This window comes from Chroicocephalus ridibundus, chromosome 16 (assembly GCF_963924245.1).
Source record: "Chroicocephalus ridibundus chromosome 16, bChrRid1.1, whole genome shotgun sequence".
Lineage (NCBI taxonomy): Eukaryota > Metazoa > Chordata > Aves > Charadriiformes > Laridae > Chroicocephalus > Chroicocephalus ridibundus.
The window spans coordinates 8364751-8387932 of NC_086299.1; the positions used below are offsets into that span (position 1 = coordinate 8364751).

The following is a 23182-nucleotide window of genomic DNA, read 5'->3' on the forward strand; positions in this document are numbered from 1 at the left end:
AAAGCCCCTCTCAGAACTCCCAGACTTGTTACCACTGGGAATAGATGGGAATGCTAAAGGTTGGCTAAAAGGAGATTGAGGAAACAACCTTTATACTGGTCCCAAAGCACAGGAAAAAAAAAAAATCACTGCTGAATTCTGCATCGTGTAATATAATTTCCAGGAGGAGCCAGTTTGGGGACGGAGGAGGCAGGGCCAAGGACGGAGCGGCAGCGTCTTGTCCCGTGGTCAGATTTGGAACAAGAGGGATGTGGCAATACGGGACAGGGATCTGTCAGCCGGGGCGTGTGCTTCGGTTTGTCCATGTGCAGACCCAGAAGAGCAAGGGGTGTTGCAAGGCAGGAGGGAGATGCCCCGGCAGCCTGGTATGCGAGTGGGCAGGGAGCGTCTGTCGGTGGCACGGAGACACGGGACTGGAAAAGCAAAAGAGTGTGGGGTTCACCGTGGGAGGGGGGCACAGGGAAAATTTGCTTCGCACCCGCTTCTGCCACCTTTAGTGGAATAAAATGATGGTTTCTAAGGTAGTGGAAGCATAAGCCATGGGGATCCAGTTTGAAGGTAGCGTCGAGCAACCTTCCCCGAGGGTGTGGACTACTTTTCAGCTTGGTAGCTGCCTCTTGATTACCGAACATTCCTGTAGCCTGTTGGAGTTGGGAAATCAGCCGTACAAATTCTTCATTGGGGTCATACCTTAGTGCTGGGGATGTCATCGCCGGAATATCTGTCCTATTTGGAGCTCCCCGTATCTGAGCTGCGTTTTTCCAGCAGGCAGCAGAAATTGAGGCCCGAGCGGGAGCCGCGGCGACGCTGAGGATCCCACAGCAACGGCCGGGAGAGGAGCCAACCCCGAGCCCCAGCTCCCTGCCCCGGCTGCCAGGAGGCCCGAGATGTCTATTTAAGCTGCCGCACTGCGAGTGTGCTTCGTTAATAGCATTAATGAAATTAGAGCGTCTCTTAATCAGATAAAACAGAAGGGCTGCCAAGAGGGTTAGAATCCCGGGTTTCTTTGGCGAAAAGGTCATTTACCTTCCTCTTTTCAAGCCATAAACCCGTGCCAGATAAACTTCGTATTTTAACCCTTCTCATGCCAAAGCGCTTCGCTGGCTTGTAAAGATCTAGAATCAGAAAGAATGAAGAAACGTGTGTGGGTTTATAAAAAAAAAAAAATTCCCGTCTTTATTCTCAGTTCATAGACACTGTTTGCGTGTGAGATTTTTTTTTTCACTCCCACCTTTTCAAAAAAAATACATTTCTTCTGCCGTAAGATATATTACATTTCAGCCTGTTATAGCTTATATATCTCATTCTGACAATACACTTTATTATGTCATGGTGCCTATACCTGTATAGTCCACACACAACCTTTTATTATTTCCGCTAACTATGACATACAATAGTCAAAATGACCAAAAAAAAAAAAAATACTGAAAGCCGTGCCTTGCGGAAGAGTGCGACTCTCCTCACGAAGAGCTGGGTCCTGCTTCCAGGGTTGTTTGTACAGTCTCCGTGGAATCGGCGTTGTGTTTCCTGCTCCACGTCAAACCAAAGCCCTCAGCGGTGGAGGCATCGGAAGAGGCGAGTTCGACAACAAAACGCTTTGCCGGAGGTTTTGCAGTGCAGTGGTTTGGGAGTGGGATCCCTACGGCTGGGTGGTTTCCCAGTGCCGTGTCCTGGGGGGGCCTTTCTCCTGCGAGCGCTGTGCCTGGAGGGTCTCGTGCCACTGGGAATTGTGTCCCGTCACGGCGGCGGGACGCTGGTCGGACCCCAGGGCACGGCAGGCGGCCGGCGCTGCGCGTTGGTGAGCTGCGCGTTGGTGAGCTGCGCTGGCTGCAGGGACACGGCCACAACGCGGCATCACTAAAAGTCTGCGACATTCACTTTTCCTCAGTTTTTGGAGCGCTTCAGGCTTGGTCTTCTCCTGGAATGCTCGATGGTCACGGCCGCTTCCCTGTACTTCATTTTAGGGGCGGGCACTGCCGCAGGGTGAGAAGTGTTTGCATACAGCCAGAAAGGGGGGATTTTTCCCAGAAACGGCAGTGTAGAAAGGGCACCGGGAGCTAAAGATCAGCTTAACTCATTTTAAACTGCACCCAGGTCCTGCAAGGCACGGCACCTAATGCAGCCTGAACGCGTTCCTGCTCTGGAACGGCCCCTGGGAGGTCTGTCACCTTCCCAGCCAGGGCGCAAAAGCCAGGGAACACACGGGTTTGGAGCAGAAGAACGTCTGAGCAGAGAACATCCCTCTCGGGCAGCGGAGCTCCCGCGCAGACGCCTCTGCCGCGGCGGGCAGCCCGGATGGACGGGGGCAGAGGGGGTTATCTGCAGGAGTGGCTGAAGTGCAGGCTCCTCCGCTTCAGTTTCTCGGGGTCGTTGGACGCCATGTGCGAGAACTCCCGGAAGATGTCCAGGTAGGTGGCATCTCCTGCAAAAATACACAGGAAGAGGCGTTAGTCCCAATATTTTTGCTTTGCTTTGCGACTTCCCACCCACGGAGGTCCTGGGGCATCAGGCCGTTTTCTCTGAGAGCTCGTGACTCTCACCTGGGCGTAAGAGACGGCTCTACGTGCGGCAGAGACGGAGCCCAGCTCTTGAGCCTTGCCCTGCCTCAGAGGGTCCTGTTTTGCCTTTCCATTCTGTGTTTAATAAGAACAGGAGTATTCATGAGCTTTGCGCACGTCAACATGCTCTCAGGACTCTTCCTTCACAATCAGATTTGGGATAATTCCTCCCTTTTGGGATAATTCCTCCCTTTCAATATTATTGGCACTTTTTTCCCAAAGCCCAAGAGACAGCAGAGGAGACTGTTAAGACTCGAAGGCGAGAGCTATTCCGGCAGCCGAGTGCTCTGAAACGCGAAGGTCCTTCCTCGGTGCCGCTTGGGCACCAGCAGAGCTTCGGGTGGCCGGGAACACGGGGCTCGAGAGCGGTTTGCTGGAGACATTGTTCAGCCGGGAACAGGGAGAAGGGTCATTCATTGACCGCTTTTCTGGCTTCTCTTCCGGCAGCCAGACTTTTCAGAGCGTGTTGTGGCAGGTACGACATCGGCGCGCCTGCGCTGGAACCAAACAACCGCCTGCCGAAGGGCACCCTCAGGGAACGGCGATTCTCCGTGACAAGGCCCCGCTCAAACCACGGGGGAAGGCAACGGGTTCGGGTGTCCCAGCAGCCGTCCCATGATAGAATCTCCCTTCACGCAGGAGTGGTTTCAGATTTATGCTGCAATTCTAGAGATAATTAGGCACCCGCATCCCATTAATGATATCTCTGCTTGTGTTGTTTGCTACTTGATGTTCTAGGGCAATTTTTTGCCACGGACTGGGCAGTTTTACCTGGTGATGAACTCGTGTAGCCACAGGGGAAAAGATAAGTGAAAGATCCCAGGTATTCACCTACAGAGGTGCAGCTACCTTCGGTCTTTCATCCAGAGCTCCTCTGCCCTTCGTTTGACAGCAGACACGTCCTGGAGAGACACTGAGAGGGAAGACCCACAGCTACGAGCTGCGTGGCTCCTAGGCACGCCGTCTGTCAATGTTGGTGCGGTGCGGAGGGAAAAGCTAATACAAAACCTTGGCTCCGTACAGCCCATTCCATAGCAGGACCCCGTCTAACTTCGTATTTCCTCGCAAACTTGGCTGGAGAGAGTGCTCTGAGCGCGTGTCCGGCTGGCTGAGCGTGGGCAGAGGCGGCCTGGGGTGTCCCCTCGCTCGCCCGGCATCTTCCCGGCCCCGGGGACGTCCTTGGAGGAGCCTTCCCCCAGCTGCTGGCGGGACAGGTCCCTCTGTGCTGTCCCCTCCCACCCCAGCTCACGGGCGAGCACACCGGGATGTGACAATTGTCCCTCGCCCGTATACGAAGAGTGTCCGGCCCCAAAGGTCTCGAGAATAATAGTCGTCTTAATTCAGCATCATCCACATGCAGGCGGCAAAGGCTGATAACGCGAGCCTTATCGCCAGGGCAGGTTTTGACCGGGATCTGTTGATTTTCAGGCACAGCCACGCTCAGGAAACGTTCGGTTTTGTGCCTGCCACAAAACCAGCGTGACCTACCTGTTGGCCTCTGCTCACGCTCGCTGGGGCCCCTCCTGAACTGGTGGGACTCAGCCCGTTCCCAGTCCCCCCCAGTGCTGTCCTGTGCACACACACATATCCCCATGCTACAGGGACTTCTGCCGTTAGACACCGTCCCCCAACACCGGCGACAGCCCCCCCGGGACCCACAGTGCCGCTCATTCGCTGTGCATCACCCCGGCATCGCCACTGCTCCCCCGCCACCTATTCCTCCCCAGCTGCCCTGAATAAAACGTACTCCCTTTCTGGGAGGAGAAAAAACCCCAAGCCCACCCTTATACGCTGCAAAGAAACCAGGTAGATTTTCCACGAGGACCGTAAAGACTCCTCTCTCCGGGGTTTATTCAGTCGAACTGTGAAACAAGCCTGGCAGCAGCAGGGAAGCGCCGAACTGGCCGAGTTCTGGTGCAGAGACCAGGGAGCAGCCGCGACTTCTCCGCTTTGATCCTTAGTTTTGACGGCAGTGGGATGGTGACAAAGTGGCACTCGAGTAATGGGCCAGAGAATTGCGATTACCTCCTGCCAGGAGCCTGACCGTGTTGGTAAAATCGTTAATATACCCTCGTTCAGTGAGACCAGTGATCCTCCTGCACACCGGTGAAACATTTGTTCTGGGAACACAGATACAACTCCAGTTACGAGAATCCTCCTGTTGTAGTAGAGCATCAGTCCCAGATTTTGGAAGATAGTTGAGCGTTTAATCCTCGTTGCCTAAAGAAAGAAAGAGACTGGCTTTTGGACATCTGGGTTTCTGTAACCGCATTTTAGTCTTCAGTGTGTTCATCCTTGTGAGGCCGGGCGAGACCAGAGTCTCCATTTTAGACAGAAACAGAAAGGCAGGAAAATAAAGGGGGGGGCAGTGGGAGTCAGTAAGAGGGTGGGGGGAAGCCACGCGTCTCCCGAGCTCTGTGCTTATAAATCTACTGTAAGACCACCCAGCTCTCCTTCCATGAATGCCTCAAACGACTGTGATGCTCCTGATTTCAAAGTACCCTTCCAATTCAACTCCTCCACTGCGTCCAGGAGCCTGCCCGGACTCATTAACTGGGGTCTGTTTGTCCCTCCAGGGGAAAACAGAGGTTATCCCACAATTTTGTTTTTCTGCATTTATTTTCCGTGCTGAGCATGGTAGAAATCATGAGGCCAGGCCAGGCTTTCTTTTCTTCTTCTTCTTTTATTTTTCTGCCACAGACGCGCAGTACGGGAGAAGGCCGGGGGCCAGGGGGGGAGCGGGGGGAAGGATTGTGCTGTGGTACGTGGGAAAGGGTGGTCCACGTGCAGGAGGATTGATATTTTCATCTAGTGCAAGGTCTCCTTTTAGAGGACAGCCATCGGCACAGCTCATAACATATCAAGCATTAACGGATTCGGGTACTCCAAAGAAACACGAACGGGGAGGCTGGGGGGGTGATTTGAGCCCATCACCTTCACCCCGGCCTTCTGCCTGAGCCCCCTGAAGTCGCAGTATCACAAGACAGTGTCACAGAATCCCAAACAAAAATGCAGAGCATTTACGTGGCATTCCAGTGCATTCACTGCCATACAATTCAAGCTGTGGGCTGCAGAGAAGGAAAACAGGTTAAAAGGGGATGGTTTTCTAGAGCCAGTTAATACAGGCAACAAGGCAAGAAACCCGACATGAATAAATCAAGCCAAAGGAGGAGGAGGGAAGGAGTTTATCTAGATTTTTATTAAGAGTGTTTCAAGAGACAATAGAAGAGAAGGAAAAAAAGGCAGACACCACAGCAACAGTTTTAAAATTGTACAAAGATAATAACATACAGAATATCTGGTTCCATAGTTACAGTCAGTACAGGCCGTGTAGGGAAAGGGGGAATTAAAAAACGTGTTACAAAGTTGTAGGGAAAGCAGGCAAGTGAAGGAGGTTAATAGGTTATAGCGTATTTACAGCAAGTGTCAGCCCCTGGTCCAGCAGCCCAGCCATCCCGCGGGTCACGGAGCCCTGCTCGTCAGCCACGCTCTGCAGCGCTGACCTGGCTCAAGGACTCCTTTCTCTCCGTGCTGTTTCGATAGGAAGGTGGGGGGGCCCTTCCTCCCCGCTCCAGGCTCCCACTGCAGCCTGCGGAACCCTGCAGCCAGAGAGCCTTACTCCGTTTCTGGGATCCAGCAGCCACAGGGCTCCCAGGGCGGGCCATCCACACGGACGTCCGTGTGCTGTTGGGAGGGACGCGATGGATGGAAGTCAACTGAGAGAGGGCCACAGAGCCACTGACAACCCGAAGGCAAGCGCCTGGCCGCTCCCCGTGTCACCTCTTGCAGCACGAGGACGTTACACGTGCTCCTTCGTGGCCCTCGCTGGGAGGAAGGTGCTGAGATGTGTTTGCGGAGCAAATGCTCCTACTTCAGCTGACCTCTCTCGCCACCCCAACTGCTGCGCTGGAAACACACACGGGCCTCCTCGTGCCTTGGAAACCGTCTTGGCTACTCCCCCACCTCCATCCCTCGTCCCCTCCCCACAGCCGCTGAGCCGCCCTATCCTCCCCCTAACACAGCCCTGGGAATACAGCTCAGAAGGGACGTACCCCGGCCCCAATTCCCTCCGAGGCTGAGGAACCAGCAGGCAGACTGATATGAATCACATTCCTATGGAAACAGCACTCTATATTTCAGAATCTAAAAAAAAAAATAATAAAAAATATCTTGTTTCTTCAGAACTCCCACTCTCCCTTCTCCAGCTCAGTCCCTTCCCCAGATAACAGCACCACACGCACACGCACTCACACAGACGTCTGTCGTCAGCTAACCGATGGTTTAATATCGCATTTAATCCGTTCATCCTGTTTTGTCTTTGGTTGAAAGCAATGATGCTCGGGCAGCGAGGAGGGAAGCGGGCTCAGGGACAGTGGAGCAGCACAGAACAACCCGGCAGCTCAGCAGGAGACACGAGCTGCGGTGTGGCCACCGGACAGTAGGTTAATCAGTGCAGTGCTTTAGGAGGTCCTGTTTTTCTCTTGCATAAATAACGGTCATTTTTGCTGGTCTGAGATGTTACTGATCCGTTTTAGGCAGTCCCAGCTTGCCAAATCTTTTTCTTTAGAGACATAAATTCTTCCAATTCCATGTTTTCCCTCTGGACTGCTCAAAGAAATGTCACATTGCAGAGACCATCTCAGAGACAATATTGAAATAACCTGAGGCTTCCCTGGCTGCCGCGTGGGGAGGGAACACAGAGGGTACCATTCCGACTCGCCAGCAACCAGAACTCATCCCGTGGGGAATCAGAGACACGTGGCGGACCCCAAAGGTTCAAACCCAGACTATCTGACCAGGCACTTGGTTACAGGGGTTGGGTCGAGTCAAACAAAAGCTAGGGGAGGGGATGTAAGTATTCACCCAGATCTCCAAAAACTCAAAGGATGACAGAACCTGCACGGCTGAGGCAACGCTTTGGGTCCGTTTGCGTTTTGACGACGCCTGGCACGTTGCTTTCTAGACAAAGGCAAATCTCCTCCTGCTAACTGTGGCTGCAACCAAGTGACTGTCCTACAGACAACGCCCGCGCTCTTTGAAAAGAAAGGGAGAATGAAAAGAGAGTAGTTTTGGCATTAGATATTTCAAAACCAAGATCGTACGACACAAATACAGCTGTATTTGAAGGAGGAAAAAAAGAAAGCGTTCAATGTCTAGTCTTCCCGGGAGCCTGGCTGGCCATTTCACTTTGCTGAAAACAAGTTTTCTGTACAACTTCCCCACTCTCCCCTTCGAGCTACAAGCACGCGCACGCACACACACACACCCCTCAGTTAAAAAAAAAAAAAGAATAAATCAAATAAACACAGAAAACATCAAGAAGTGCCTCCTTAGCATTTTTTTTTCCTGGAGAGCCTTTTTGTTTTAGAAACTGCAGGATGTACTGAAGCGTTTGATTATATTTCAAACTAGAGGCATTTAATGCCTTCCTGATCTGTGTAATGAAAATAGAAGAGAAAAGGGGGGAGGGGGAAGAAAGGAAAATCGTGGGGGGGAAAAAAAGGCAGGTTTTGAAAAATATTCCCTAACAATGCTACAAAAAAAAAAAAAAAAAATCCTGACATTAAATACAGACAAACGGTATTGAATAAAAATTGCACTAGTCCTCTGGGCACATCAATAATAAATTAAATACTTAACAATTTCACTGATTAAAAAAAGACAGCACAAAATCCATAACAAAAGAACATAACACCCCCCACCCCCCCCAAATACTGTATGTAGGAAAAGTGCACAAAGTTGCTTTATACATTGAATCTAAATAAAGTACCAATACATGTTAAATAGATAAATTGTCTTGCAAGACGCTGCTTTTTCCATCAGTATTTACATAGGCTTTAACTTCACGTACTTCAGCAGCGAGGCTGAGCTTCGGCGGACCCAACTGTCCATGGGTTTCGTATTGTTCTCATGAGCCGCTAACGCTGACCGTGAAATAAAATGACCCGCAGTGGAAGCCATGTCTCCGGTTCTCACTGGCTTACAGAAAGGATCCGTCGTATTTCTAACTTCTTACGAAAAGCTGGAAAACCACCTGGGGTGTTTTAAGTTGCTGTACATGTAAAAAACATGGCTAGACGGTGATCATGCTGAAATTCATTAACAGAGCAGGACCATGGGAGTGGCAAAACATCGATTTCATTTTCAAGATGGTTGAAGTACCCTGAAAGACGCCAGCTTTGATGCAGCGCGGCCTTTTTCTAGGAAAGGGCACAACTTGAGGGGACATCAGCACTGACAGATGTCTTGATGCAGATCAGTATAAAATGGGACAGGATTATCAAAGAGAATTCATTATGGAGCATCTCCCAGTTCCTAACCCAGGAAGCAGAGCGAGTTCTTGGCCGGATATCGGTTTCTGGGCTGATCTGGATCTCTATTTATCAACGCTTATAAACACTTCAAGGGTGGGTGTCAGGAGGATGGGGCCAGGCTCTTCTCAGTGGTGCCCGGAGACAGGACAAGGGGTAACGGGCACAAACTTGACCATGGGAAGTTCCGTCTCAACATGAGGAGGAACTTCTTTGCTGTGAGGGTGGCAGAGCCCTGGCACAGGCTGCCCAGAGAGGTGGGGGAGTCTCCGTCTCTGGAGACATTCCAACCCTGCCTGGAGGCGTTCCTGTGCCACCTGCGGTGGGTGACCCTGCTCTGGCCGGGGGTGGGACGGGGTGATCCCCAGAGGTGCCTTCCAACCCCCACCGTTCCGTGATTCTGTGGATGCGGCGGGGTGAGCTGTAGGATCCAACCATGAGCACGGCACCGTCCTGCAGACGGCGGAAGCGTGCTTAAGGGCTTTGCTGGATCGCCAGCAGGCTCAGCACCACAGCCCGTATCCCCAGACAACAGCATCCGACACCATCCCAGCATGGCGAGGGCTGCAGGGCGTTTTGCACAGATGATTTGTAAGACTTCAGACTTGCTCCTGTCCCCACTCAGGCTGCAGTGGGCTCAACTGACAAGGAAGGGGGGGTCAAATGGGGCAGCGACACACAAGCGAAGGCAACACCCTGCTCGGTGGGGAAATTAGGTAAATTTAGGGTGAATTGGATGAGAAAGAAGACAAAGTCCAATGCAAAGGAGAGAAAGATGAAGCTCCATGAGAATGTAAAGTGGTCACCTTCTGTAATCCTGTGCAAGAAACGCCGAGCGGGCAGAGATGCCGGCTATACCTTCACACAGCTATCAGGAAGAAAGATAATTAACCCAGGGCATGATGAAGGCAAACTGAAGCATACCGCGTAGCAGCACAGCAGCAACAGCTATGTGCGGTACACACCTGCCTACACTTGGTGTCACTTAGAGGGGTGTACGCCTGGAGTCAGCCCTCTCCCTTCAGTGATAGGAGCCCAGAGTCACTCCCAGGAACTACCAGCAGAACACGGTCCCTCCTCACAAAGAAATCATCCTCTGAACGCAGAATTTGTACGCGCTAGCGTTCCTCTGAAATGGAATTGCAGCAAGGATGGCATTTTATGCCACACTGCTTCCATCCACATGCAGTCCTGAATCACTCCGGAGGGTGCCGCAGATGAAGGGAATACAAATACAGACCAAGCGACCATTAATTTTTGCCTTCCAAGATTGGTGGAAGGAGACTGTTCGTTATCTAGGGAAGCAGGAAAAGCCCTGGGGACAGGTTTTGCACTGCCACTGATCTGCAGCAGCTTCAGTACAGTCACGAGGACCATTTCAGATTCCCAACAGACAGCTGGGACTGAGATCAGAACTCAGCACTTGGCACTGTGCGTCCCAAAGCTCCAAAAGGAACAAGAACGAGAAAGCGACAAGACAAAGATGGACTTCAAGACCCAGACTGCGCAGACAGAAAACTTGCACAGCGCCTTCATAAGGATGTGGGGACTCTCCCTTGAACCGAGGGGACACCCTCCTGGAGACCACGCGGAGTTTCTTTACTGTTCCACTTTTAGATGTGTGGGTGGAGAGTGAATGGTGTTGGTTCAGTCTCTGAGGGCAGTATCTTGAGTGAAGAGCTGGGTCACTGTTGCTTTAGTATCTGAGGACTCAATTACATCAGTAGAAACAAACCCACAAAGGTTTAATCCACTAAGGGCTGCAGCGCCACAGCAGCCAGGATACAAAAAAAAGTAAAGTCAAACACGTATCGCATGAAAAATAATATGATTGTGTCTCACTGCTGATGTAATGCAGGAGGATGGGGGACTCTGCCTGGTGTTCTTGCATTCCTTGTGAGATCTTGATCCCCTCAAGATCCCAGCTCTGTCTGTAAGGCACTACGGCCCAGCCCCAGAGCCGGCAGCCTGGGTGCCCAGGCAGGCTAAATGCCAGTTGTGGACCTGAAAAACTCCGACATCAGTTGCAGTTGAGGGCATTCTGAAGAGGCTCTTCCAGGAGCACACCTCCGCTTGGCATCCAAACTCCCAGCCAGAGGATAAGCCACCCATGGGACGCGTGCTCCATCAGCTCTCCTGAGACAGGATTACACGGCTGCAGCACCTCTGCCGAGCTACCGTAGCACGATTCCCATAGCGCAGACCATAAACACAGCAACAAAGTGCTCCAAGTAGAAACACATTCGCCCAACTCCCGCAAAGAATAATACAAGAAAAAAGGAAAGAAACAAAAAGAAGATTCTGCCGGTTGTTGGAACTGGGGAACTCAAAAGCCCCTGGGCCAGCTGCTGAGATGCCCTACTCACATGCTTCAGCCTGCGGGGGAAGAGCAGAGGGGGATACACATGCAGGTAGAAGTCTCCTTCACAGAGATGCTAAGTCAGAAATCTGAAGTGAACAGGAAACAAACTGAACCGAAGTCAAATTGCATGGTGCAGCCAGCCATTTAGGCAGTGGGAGTTGGATGTGGCTTTTCTTCCCTGACACAAAGCCCATCGCCAGCGACAAGCTTCTCCCAGCCTGAAAAAATTAGCACCGCTGCTTCCGTAACACTGTGCAGACTGCATCTTGGCCCAGAAAGCAGGCGAGCTATGGCTTTGACCAGCTGACCACCAAGGGCAAAAAGAGAGGAGCGTGGCTGGTATAGTCCTGAGAGCAATTAAGGTGAGTAGCCATCGCTCTCAATCCTACCCCTTCTCTCTTTTCCTTCTGGAGCAAAACATCTCTGCCCCACAAAACAGCCTGTTCCTGTCTTAAGAGGTCACCTTTTAGTTTTCTACACTGGTCCCAGCAGCTCCCAGACGCTGCAGCAGTCCCATGAGAGAGCAGGCTGCTGGTCAGGCTGCCGGGATGGAGGGCTCCACGTCAGAATCCCTTCCAACCAAACTCTTCAGACGAGAACTCAGTGCACGGTAACTACGCTGCAGCAGAGACAGGTTCGTCTGATCGTATTGTTGGTGGGTTTCTCCTGGTGATAGAGGGTTTCCTTTTCTTCTCTTTTTCTTTTTTTTTTCCCTTTTTTTTTTTTCTTTTTTTTTTAAAATGCTAAAGTCGTCTCCCATACTTTTCACACACTCAAGTCCACACGCCATGGTCTGTGGTTATGCCCTAGGAGTCTCCTATACAAAATCAACCATCCAGTAGTCAAGCTTGAGAACTTAACGCGAACAGGAGAGGCCCCTTTTCCTTCCTGTGTGCATCTCAACCTCTATGTGCAGGCATCAAAAACAGACCAATCTGCAAGAAACACCAGTATACCAAGGATGGGGCTCTCAGGGCTTCTAGAAATTCAGCCCAACTTCAAGACAGCAAAGGGGAGGTGGGGGGGTTGTCACTAACACTCATCTATATTAAGGCTGATGAACTCCTGTATACACTTCCTGTACTGCAGCTCAGTAGGGCTGTTGCTGGGATATTGACCTGGTTGTCCAAAGGGCCCCTCTGCTTCTCGCATTTCCTCGTTCATTCGAGCCAGACGCAGCCTAGAGCGAAACAGAGAAAGCACAAGGGAGAGGAGGTTTGGTTATTCCTTTCCCTGATGGCTATTTACATGTGTACGCGCACTGGAAAGTCCTGGCTGCACTTACAAGGTAACTATGTCTGCATTGGCTGCCTGGACGGCAATGCTGAGCGGGTCCTGCCCGTCGCCATCCACCGCATGCTGATTCGCCCCTCGCTTGAGGAACAAGCAGACCTGACTGTAGAAAGGAAAGAAAAGGCCATCAGAGCAGAAATTCCAGCTCCCCCACCCCACCCTGAAGTGGGCAGAGGGCACTGCTTCACTTATATTGGTTTAAATCATGAAACGCTGCAGTGGCGTGGAGAAAGGAATGGGTATGCAGGGGCCCGATTACCCCCTAGGTATGTATCATCATGGGGGCAATTATCGTTAAGATAATCAAGTTGTTGATGTGATACGAAAAGGCAGGTTTTGCAAATAACCAATTCACCAAAACCCAGCTCCGTTGCCCACCTCACCCCGCGACTCCCAGTGTTAACGCTGAATCTCAATCCACGGGTGACGGAGCACATCACAGCGATGTGCAGAGAGCTTACCCAGTGTGCCCTAGGTACGTGGCATGATGCAAGGGAGCTCGGCCTCGGGTATCTCTTTGGTTAACATCTGCCCCGTTCTGCAGCAGGAATTCACAGGCTATCAAGGAACCCTGGCAAGGTAAAGGGGGATTTCTAAATAAATTCAGCCAGCAGTACCGAGAGGACGCATGAGCACGTACTGGGCTGTAAATTGCCCATTGTCGGTGCTCTCTGAACTAAAGTCAAGACCTCGCATTCCCAAACACGGCCTCACAGACACTACCACAACGTACCCCCATCACAGCCTGAATCAGAGGAGTTTTGTTTTCATCTTCATCGTTCACCCAGTTGATCTCAGCACCGTGTGCGAGTGCTTCTGCCATGAGAGGCAGGTTCCGGGCTTGCGCTGCCTTGTAGATCAACAAGCCAGGATGCAGCTCCCTCAGGTCCTCCAAGTCCGATGCTTCCTGTTCAATCTCTGCTTCACCGCTTGACTCCTCTGAAGCCTCGCATTCTATGAGGCAAAAAAGGATGGAGAGAGATGACCCAAAAGCTTCTTATTTCTGATTTCTTTTGTTCCCTGTTGTTCTTGGACCCAGACAGTCCTGACCATCCATCCTGCCTCAACACTAGCCACCTCCCCACATTTCCATCGGCAGCCTGTGACACCCACCTTCCTCTGTCACGCTGTCCACCACGGAGCCAAACACCAGGACATCAGTGCTGCCATCTGTGCTTCCTCCAAGTCCGCTGTCACTGCTCAGACCTGCAGGGCCAACAGAAGACAAACCAAGCCCATTTTAATACACAGGCATTCCAGTAGCAGGCACAGCTGAGACCACGGCGGGGAAAAGGGCTGCGCAGAACGTCACACACACATTGCACCGGACACTGCTGGCAAGGGAGAGGGAGACTGCTATCCCGTTTAGCCCCACTCAATAAAACTGCCCAAGGTAAAATTGCAAAGCCTTATGGTGTCCGTGTCCCCACACTGCCCTTCATGCAGGGATGCTCCGACATTGCCATGGCACTTTGGACTGTTGAGGACAGCCCTTGCTGCAATCCATGAGGGACGCCGTGACGGAGACTGGAGCAGAGCAGCAGCAGAGACAGCTTTGTAGCAGGTTATGCAGTGTCATGAGCAAATAAAGACACCCCTCTGCTTTTACCACTAATAATCTCAGTTTCTACTCTATCCAGAGCTTTTCAGTTGTCACTGGGGCACTTGCCAATGCATTGATCTTGTGACAGGTTATTGACCATGACTGGGCTAAACAGTATCAACAGGGTGTATCTCAAGCCAAACTCTTAAAGCATTGTCCAGTGGCTCGCTCACCTTCACAGACATCCCTTCCCTTTCCCCACACTGCTTCCCACCTTCCCTGCTTAGCTGGTGAATGTTACAAGTCAGCCGACCACGTACAAGAAACGGAGCCATGAAAAAGATGAAGCAACTTGCCCAAGGACACACAAGGTGTCAGTGGCAGAGCAACTTTGTGCCTTTTTCAGCCTGCGCCCAAAAGTAGTCAAGAAAGTGAGAGAAAGGAAGGAAGCAGCACATGCAGGAATTTCCCCTGTGGGAACAGGGATGGCACATCACCTTCATCCTGAAGGATGGCCGCCCCCCGCCGGCGACTCTGGCTGGATTCAGCTGCTTGCTGCTATTAACTTCCCAATGACTAAGTACTGGGGGTGTCTGTCCTCCCAGAACTCAAGAGGTTAAGCCCCCAGGATCTACCCCAAGACCTACCCTTAAACCACCGTGATTAGAAAGAAAACAAGCCAGGTTGTAGCTAACAAAATGTTTCTAAACTATGAGCTGTGTAGTCTTTGCAAGGAGCAGTAGCAGGAAAGCCTGCAAGAACTAAAGTCCCGAGCTTTGAAAACCGTAACAGAACAAGACACCTTAACCCTACAGGCTGTCTGTTGAAATCTTCAGAGCAGCTACAGCTGGGTCCCAGATAAAGAACAGTCTCTAAACCAGTGGTCCCGAAACCACGGCTCGCAAGTAACCCTTCAGCACAGCTCAACAGCCAAAGGAGATAATGAAGCTACAACAGGAAAGTTTTAAAGTGGCACACATCGTGAATATGTTTTTTTTGGATTTCCTGTCAGAAAAATCACTGCTGTTTTTTGTAGAAAGCAAACGTACTGCTCGGGGAGACTACGCTCTCCATGTCAGTACAAGTAAGAGTGATTCCAATGAGGCCACATGGCACTACTCGAGATTTACATCAAAGCAAGAAAGGAGGATCTGGCTCATATCACAAGAGTATTAATACCTCAAATTCCCAGTTCCCTTCCTACTGAATCAGTGACAAAATTCCTGCTTTCTTCTACAGGAGCAAGATAAGGCTGTTGAATAAATCTGAAATCCTGCATCTCCCAAGTATTGTTTCTGTTGACAAATAATGCTAAATTCCTTGAAACTGGAAGGAAGTGCCTTAAGGCACCGATTAAAGCACCTTCTTCACTGATTTCAAGAGGTAGCATGTACTTGTAGGAAAGCCTGTGATTTTCTGCTGTGCTGACTCAGGCCCGTAAATATTTCTCATAAGTTCATACAATAACAAGGAACTGAGCTATTAAATTTTAAAAAATTATCACTCCTCAACTAAGTGTGATAATGGACCACCCGGCTAGCCTGTGAGAGATGCGGGGCATGCGAAGTAAATGCTTCGTACTTCCTATTTGCCAGGAGATCCCACCTGTACAGGATTGGATCCTTTATCTCATCTGAGGGACAGCTGTTCCCTTACGATGTAGTAACGTGACTGCTGGCAACACTAGGACGCTTTTTGCCTTTCGAAAGCCTGCCGGCCTGTCTTTCCCACGAGGGGCTGGTAACCTACATGTTCCAATCATTCGGCTGAAAGAAAATACATAACTGCCTCTGAAGCTTGGTTTGGAACAAGTAAAATTTGGGTGTCTCTTTTGCTGCTAGCTGCCAGAGCGTCACCTTACCTCCGTCCAGGAGGAACGGCGTACCGCTCCCACCGGGACCAATGCCACTGCCACTCCATGGGCCACCTGTTAGCGGATGCTGCATAGAGATGTGGCTGGCACCTAGAGGAAGGTGGACGGAATATGAGGGGGAGTTCATTGTCACAAACACAAAAAAGAAAAATTGTCCGCAGTAAGACTTGCTAAAAATGGAAAAAAAAAAATTAAAAGCCACAACTAAAAGCAGAAAAAAGCCAATGGAATGCACAGTCCGGGAGTAAAAGATGTTGGGAAAAAATCCCATCCACCAGAATGCAAACACCAGGGACTGACTGGATAGGATATTAAGATAATAAATGCAATAAAAGAGCAATGGGCTGGAGTTGGTGCAATTAACTCTCCATCACTCTTCTGAAATATTTACCCTCTCTCCAGGGAGGCCGATACCTTGCCTTAGGTCTGGTGCAATGCACATGCCCTAGAGGAGCCGGGAGGTAAAGCCTGCCAGGAGCAGGGACACTTTCTTTGTACTTACTGCGTGGGCCGGAGCCAGCACCAGTGTCAAAGTAGGAGAAGAGAGAGTCCAGTTCATCAGGGCAGAAGAGGGAATCTCGACGGAACTTCCTCTCCAGTGTAGCTGCTGTTTTACACAGAGAGATTTTGAAATACATAGTTAATAACATCATAAATGAGACACAGTTAATAACATCATAAATGAGACAGTTAATAACATCATAAATGAGACACAGTTCTACAGCTGTATTTACACGGGCTGAGCTTGCGTGTCCAATGCACCCCAGATGTGTCCAATATCATACCCATGTCCACATACGCCATCAAAATACAAAGAGCTGACTATAGGTGGCATACACTGCAGACCAAACTATCCCAGAGCATTTTGAACAGCTAGAACTCTTGATAAGCGTGGCCTCTCTTACAGACCAGGCAGGTAAAAATAAAAGGATTTGAAACCTATTAAAAAGCAGGACGGTGGAATAACAAAAGAAAATGCACGAAGCAAGCGGAGAAAGTTGCTGGAACACCCTGGCGTAACGACCTCCTCCTTTCGCCACAAGAACCTCCTTAAACAGACGGAAAATGTTATGAAATGGCTCTAAAGACCTGTGTCAACACAGTTTGTGCAACCATGTTTTTGCTTATACCTCTGGCAGGCTGCAGGTCCTAGAGAAAGACAGGGCCTCCCCTGTCATCAGGGCAGTTGTGTGGACACCTACAGAGAGTGGTGGGGAGGCCACCACAGCTCTGCATGGGGAGCAGGGCGAGGGAGGTTCCCACCTGACGACAACATGGCTGGTGACGCATTGCCTGCATCATGGCGGTACTTTCTACGAGCCGTGGGTGCTTTCGTGGTGCTGTTGTTTCTCTGGCACTTCTTCACACACCAGCGTCGAGGTTTTCGTTCATTCTCTGTTAGGGTCTCCCCATTTGGCAGCTTCTTCAGGAATTTCTTCTCCACATACTTCACCTTGATCCAGGCTTCCTTGTCCTGCCTAAGAGAAGAACAGCATAAAGCTGTGCACGGGGTCACCTGAATCACCTAAAGCAAACAGCCACAAGGAGATGAAGCTGCTCTGGGTCACTGTATCAACCTGGCTTTGAGTCCTAAAAATCACTGAGGCCTGTATTAAGAAGGGAGACTTTCTCAAACCTACAACTATCTCCCATCTCAAAGCAAAACTAAGAAGTGCAGGATATAGCTGAGAGCGGAATGAGATGTTCAGCCCTAGGCAACACCACGTGTTTCAGTTACGTGCATTTGAAAGGTCTCAGAGCAGTTTAAACCCAGCAAGCCCTGGTTCCCGAGCATGTTTCACCAGGTTGCTGGCTGGTAATGCTCCACTGACCTTTCTGAGAGTCAGTCTCAAGTTAGCTACAGAGGGAGTGGACTGAGGTGCACCTGAGGTAGGACGGGCTCTCAGTGAAGGCCAGTCGCTCTTAATCTGACTTTCCAGACAGCTTTGGGTACTGGGTTAGCTGTGTGGATGGAGAGCTTTCGACAGCACCGAGAGGACCAGGGTGTGCGCTCAGACTCACCTGGAGCTCCCTGCTGTTGGTTTCTTAAGTCCCAGCTCTTCACATTGTGCCTCGTAAATCTGATTCATGGTACTGTTCCCCAGCTCGCACATCAGCTGCAATACAACAGGGAATGAATGAAATCCTCAGGTGAGGAGCTACGTTCCCTCTAGCCTAGCTTGCCACCAAGTAAGACTCCTCCCGTGTCCACCCTTTGTCTATCTCGTGCCGCTAAAAGCCAACACTCACTTTCAGTAACTCTGGCTCCCAGGAGTCCAGTGTGAGAGATCGGACCTTGGAGCAGTGAACACCCAGACTCCTATTTATCCAAACAGAAGAAAATTGAAATGGTTATATGGCTCAAAACAGAACTTCTCATGCATCGTAAGATGAACAAGATCAATCCAGTTCTTATGCATTTATCTATACAGATGGAGCTATAGCGAGGAGTTTTATGCGTGCACAGATGTACCTGCACACACAGGTACTGCAGCAAGCAATTACTTTTGAATCTATCCGTATAAACATTATTGTCAGTTGTAATTCAGCCTCCACTGTTTTTTCCAGGAGCTTGCAATCCATCCCTGGCTGGCAGCGCAGAGCGCACACGCACGCAGTACCTGTGGATACCGGAGCACTCAATGCACAGCAGAATGCCCAAGTTGATACTGGCCCAGCGAGGATCCGGCTGACCACAGTCACAGCACTGGTCATTCCCAGCGATGCTCTGCACTCTCTGCAAGATGGACTCTCCTTTCACACTGCGCTCCCGGGAGTCGGTAGCAGAATCAATGCTGCTGGTTGATGGGGAAGCAGTCCGGTCCAGCCTCTGCAAGATAAAAAAAGAGTTCTAGGATTTTGCAAAGCACTGTAGAACGAACCAGAGCTTTGCACAGCAGAGGCACTGATAGGAAGCGTCACCTGAAGAAGAATAAACAAGGGCTAGTCCAAGTAGGGAACGGGTAAAGCCTCATTAATCTCTATAATTGGCACAAGACGGCGCTGCGCCCCACCCCTGCTCTAGGGTCTGCTACTGTCTGTCAAACTCCTTGCTGTCATGGTGCCTTGCTTGCTCTCGTCCCAGCTAGGGAGCAAGCTCTTCCCAGGGGAACATCGATGATGGCAAGAAAGCGAAGATGTCAGGACAATGCTGATTTAAAGCCTTGACTTTCCCCCAGCCCAGCTTTATAAGTGCAGCTTTGGTTGGTGATCAATTGTTGCCTGAGTTAGCACTGACCGCAGCTGCTCTCCTTGAGGGCAGAAGAGTATTTCCAAATGGTCCACTCCCACACACCGGACCTGCCACAGCCCGAGAGCCCACTATTAGGGCTCTGAGACACAATTATGGATCTTTCACGACCCCCTCACTCACCTCAATATAGTAGCTGTCAGGACTCTCCCGGTACGCAGATGCAATGCTGGCTTGAACAGCCTGAATCCAGGCCTGACGCAGCTTCTCCGAGTCAGCCTGCAGCATGCAGCTCCTGTGAAGGAAGGAAATGAGTTGGAAAGAGCAAAAGGACAGGGTGCACGTTTTGGTCAAAATTGTTCCACTTCATCCTCAGCATAGCCATTCCAATGCGGGCAGCACCTTGATCTGACAGGTGAAGGGGCAAGAATTAATCCTACAAGCTTGCGCTGCCAAAGGTGTTCCCTCTTCAAAAACTCCAGGCAGGTCTGCTAGCTTTTTTGAAAAGCCGACCGCTGCCAGTGTCATCATCTATATGTATACTAGGCACGCATGGCCTAGATCTAGCTTATGCTGATGTCTGACGAACTTCAGAGGGATTCTGGAGCACAGGCAATGGTATCTCCCAGGGCAGCATCTGCTCAAATCTAATCTCTTGCAGTTCCATGAATAGTCCAGCCACCGTGAGGATGGCCTAGGGAAGCCAACAAACTTACTTGGTAGGTGAGACGACCTCAAAGCAAAACCTCCTCTCTATGTCTTCACACGGCTTGACGGTACAGAGCCGCAGGTCTTCCACCACTACTGTGAGGACATCCTGAAAGGGTGAGAACAGGTGGCTTTGTTGGCTCCCTGAATCTGTGTCATAATCAGCCCCCTCAGAAAACTTCCCTAACCCTGCTGGTTAGCACACGCTGAGCCCAGAAAGAGCAGAGCCACCCCGCCACCAGTAACTCTAGGGCAATAGGAAGGGGTTACACAGAGTTTAAGCATGGGACAACGTGCACATGAAGTGGCAGGGTTACTGGGTGCTTCACCAACTTCCTCTGATGAACAGGGATAATCACAAACACCACCTGCTGCCACTTAGTTCTCAGTATGGTCTAACTTTGGAGCACAATAATGCCTGGATGGGCTTGCTGTCCTGGGACCCAATTCCCCTCCCCACTCCTTCCAACCCACTCCCCTGCCATGGTGCAGAAGTCCTCGTCAAAGCAGGACAGCAGACAAGTCGGCTCATCTGCCGGTGTCATCTGGGGTAGCCTCACTGACCTTTAGCTTCTTCTGGTAGACCAGCTGACTGTTCTGTATGGAGAACCACCTCCTGAAGGAAGACAGACAGACAGACAGACATCAGAACAAGTGAACAGCAGAGCCACAGAGAGGCAGTTTGTTCTGCAGCAGGGCAGGATATTTCTCCAATTAAAAAGAGTGTAATTTATCCCAAGAAGCTGGAAAGTAATGACACAAGAAAAGCTTGCACTTCTCCAGTCCCCTCTCTCGGAGAATAAGGATTTACAGCCTTAGGGAATGACTCCGGGCATTGAGATGCCGTGCTGGCAAGTTTTCTAGATATGTTAATGCGCAGCAAGAAGGAAGGAAAGACGGGAAGAAACAAAGGATTAGGGCAGTGCCGTATTCCTGCCTATGATTTCTGGGGCAGAAGTCTGTGTGTGCACTGCCCCTGGTGCAGGTAGCAAGCCCAGTGCCTGTGGGACATGTCGCACTGGTTAGGGCATACTTGCCTATGTGCTACTTGACATTTACTGGGGAAGCTGGATTACTTGCACGTGCCAGATGCAGTGTGCCTGCTGCCTCTCCAAGCAGGCTGTCATAAGGCAAGCCAGAAATTCCTTGACACCATGAAGAACCTTCCAAGGTGGGAAAAAGAAAAATCCATCTCAGAAAAGCCTGCTAACTGGCAGCCCTACAAATACTGTTGGAGAAAATAATACGAAGGAGTTGCACACCTTGTTGTTTACACAGGCTGTGCTACCCACCAGGCTGATTCCTCTGTACCCACCACAGCCTACGTGAGGCCAAACAGTGCCAAAGCTCCCGCTACCTACAGCTAGAGCATGGACAGATATGTGTGAAAGGAGTCTGCCTTCTTAGGAGGCAACAAATCACCAGCTAGCAGCTTTCCATTGAAATACAAGTGACAGAAGGTCTATGCAATGCTGACAGCAGAGGTAATTCCCTGTTGTCTTAATCTTCGGTGCTAAATCCGAACCCCCAAGTCACTTCCTCATTCCAAGATACAGCCTAAGATTCAGCAACCCGATCTCCTTCATGGAGGGCAATGGAAGCCATCACCATCACTAAGCTTCAGGAAGAAGGTACTGGAATACCTGAGCATAAAGAATCACAGGCGTGCAGCAAATGTTATTTAGAGCACATATTACACACTCTGTTTGCAAAAGAACTAGGTTCCCTGGGAAAATGAGATGAGACGGGATTCTCTTTCTTTTGTCATTGATGAAATATTGAACAAAGGTAAAAGACAACAAAAGGACTTGACATGTCTGTGGGCAAATGGGAAAATACAGGTAACTGGAGGCCATCTCATCCATGTGGGAGCCCATTTTGATGAGCCGATGTGGTTCTGCATCATTCTGAGCTGCTGTGACAGCAGCAGTCTGTGCTCAAGGAGTTCTGCTGTCAGATGAAGCCAAGCAGAAAGTCTGTCTCTCAGGTTCTGGTCTCTGCTCCTGCTCTTTGCAGCTGTGCTCTCCTGCTCGCCCCCCCCAGAGCGTGCATTTCTGCTCTTAGCCTGACACCTGCACTGTGGGTTTTGCTGTTCCCTCCCGCTCACATGAGGGGGAGGCACTAACAGTGCGTGACAGTGAGAAGGTGACAAGTGGGCTACAGGAGCTGGGAATAGCTAAGACGCGGGTAGATGTGGCTCAGAGTGGGTGGGACTGAGGAGACAGAGATGGCTGTGGGGAGGACACAGACTGTATGGCTGGGATGTAGGAGGATACAGGGAGGATAGCTGGGATTTGAGGGAGAGGGAAAACTTGGAGACTCTGACACTAACATTACTTCAGACTTCAACAAAACCAGAAAGTCCTAGAGGGTCATGTTCCCTCCAGGATAAGTGTCCTTTGGAGTGACCCTTGAATTCACCAACAGGGGAGTCGCCAGGAGAAGGGAGTTGCCTGGAACTGTTTCATCTCTACCACAGGAGTCAAGCACAAGGTTTGACATTAGCCTGACACATTTTGGAACGACCTTCTGCTCTGCAAAGACATGTGGGTGTCAGTGACAGCAGCCATGCAACAGACTACGGACCAAGGTGATGCTTTGCTTAGGAAACACCGAGCAGGAAAGCCTAAAAGGGTGATAAAAATTCAGCTAAGACACCTTCCCCGTGCACCAGGTTGTGAGCACTGAAATCAAACACCGTGATGCACTGCATTGTGGTTTCTGGTTCCTCCAAGTGCAAATTTAGCACTTAACTGTCAGGGGATCAGAGAGCCTGAGGGGTAACACAATTATCCTAAATTTGCCCGGAATCTCCTTAGTACTAGGGGAAGCTTCAGAGAGAAGGCATCGCTTATCTAACCAACTCAGAGATCTCTAATAATTTCAAGTCTTTTTTCCATGCAAATACAGGCAGTTTCTGTGCATACCACAGACTGTTCACTGAACCATTTAGTGCTTATTTATTCCAAAGTCTAACAGCAGCACGTTTCAGCCTTGCTGTGATGCACACTTTGAATGCATCCCGTAGCCAAGTAAAAGAAGATCTCTTAATATTGTATCATTTCCCTGTTATGTGAGAGGAGGAAATGTAGGTCAAAAAGGCATTGATCTCATGCATTAGACACTCACTGGAAGGGTTTGAATCCTTTTGCACAACCGTGTGTGAAACCCATTGACTATCTCAAGGGAAACGAAGCACTCAAATATCGAGCAAGGCTAGAACATGAAACCTTTGCTTCCACTTTCCCCAGGATCTCTGACAGCTGTGGAGCCTCCTGACTAGTGCAGGAGGCAGATCAGCCTGGCCTTCCCAGTGACCTACCAGATGAAATATTTATAAATTA

At 50.4% G+C, this 23182-nt stretch overlaps 1 protein-coding gene across 4 annotated transcripts in view; it reads right to left on the reverse strand.

Moving 5' to 3' along the window:
- Positions 1 to 1161: 1161 nt before the first annotated feature.
- Positions 1162 to 23182, reverse strand: part of ACAP3 (ArfGAP with coiled-coil, ankyrin repeat and PH domains 3) — a 101129-nt gene continuing 79108 nt past the window's right edge. The window contains exons 11-25 of one of the 4 annotated variants that reach the window (XM_063353592.1): positions 20403 to 20454; positions 19847 to 19947; positions 19314 to 19425; positions 18562 to 18770; positions 18191 to 18260; positions 17963 to 18057; positions 17204 to 17418; positions 16443 to 16547; positions 15929 to 16030; positions 13638 to 13730; positions 13258 to 13478; positions 12986 to 13095; positions 12517 to 12627; positions 12350 to 12411; positions 1162 to 2422 (exon numbers count right to left, since the gene is read on the reverse strand). In XM_063353592.1, the coding sequence (XP_063209662.1) occupies positions 2316 to 2422; positions 12350 to 12411; positions 12517 to 12627; positions 12986 to 13095; positions 13258 to 13478; positions 13638 to 13730; positions 15929 to 16030; positions 16443 to 16547; positions 17204 to 17418; positions 17963 to 18057; positions 18191 to 18260; positions 18562 to 18770; positions 19314 to 19425; positions 19847 to 19947; positions 20403 to 20454 (1765 nt within the window). In that variant the 3' untranslated portion in view covers positions 1162 to 2315. The other 3 variants (XM_063353589.1, XM_063353591.1, XM_063353590.1) reach the window with 3 other exon arrangements.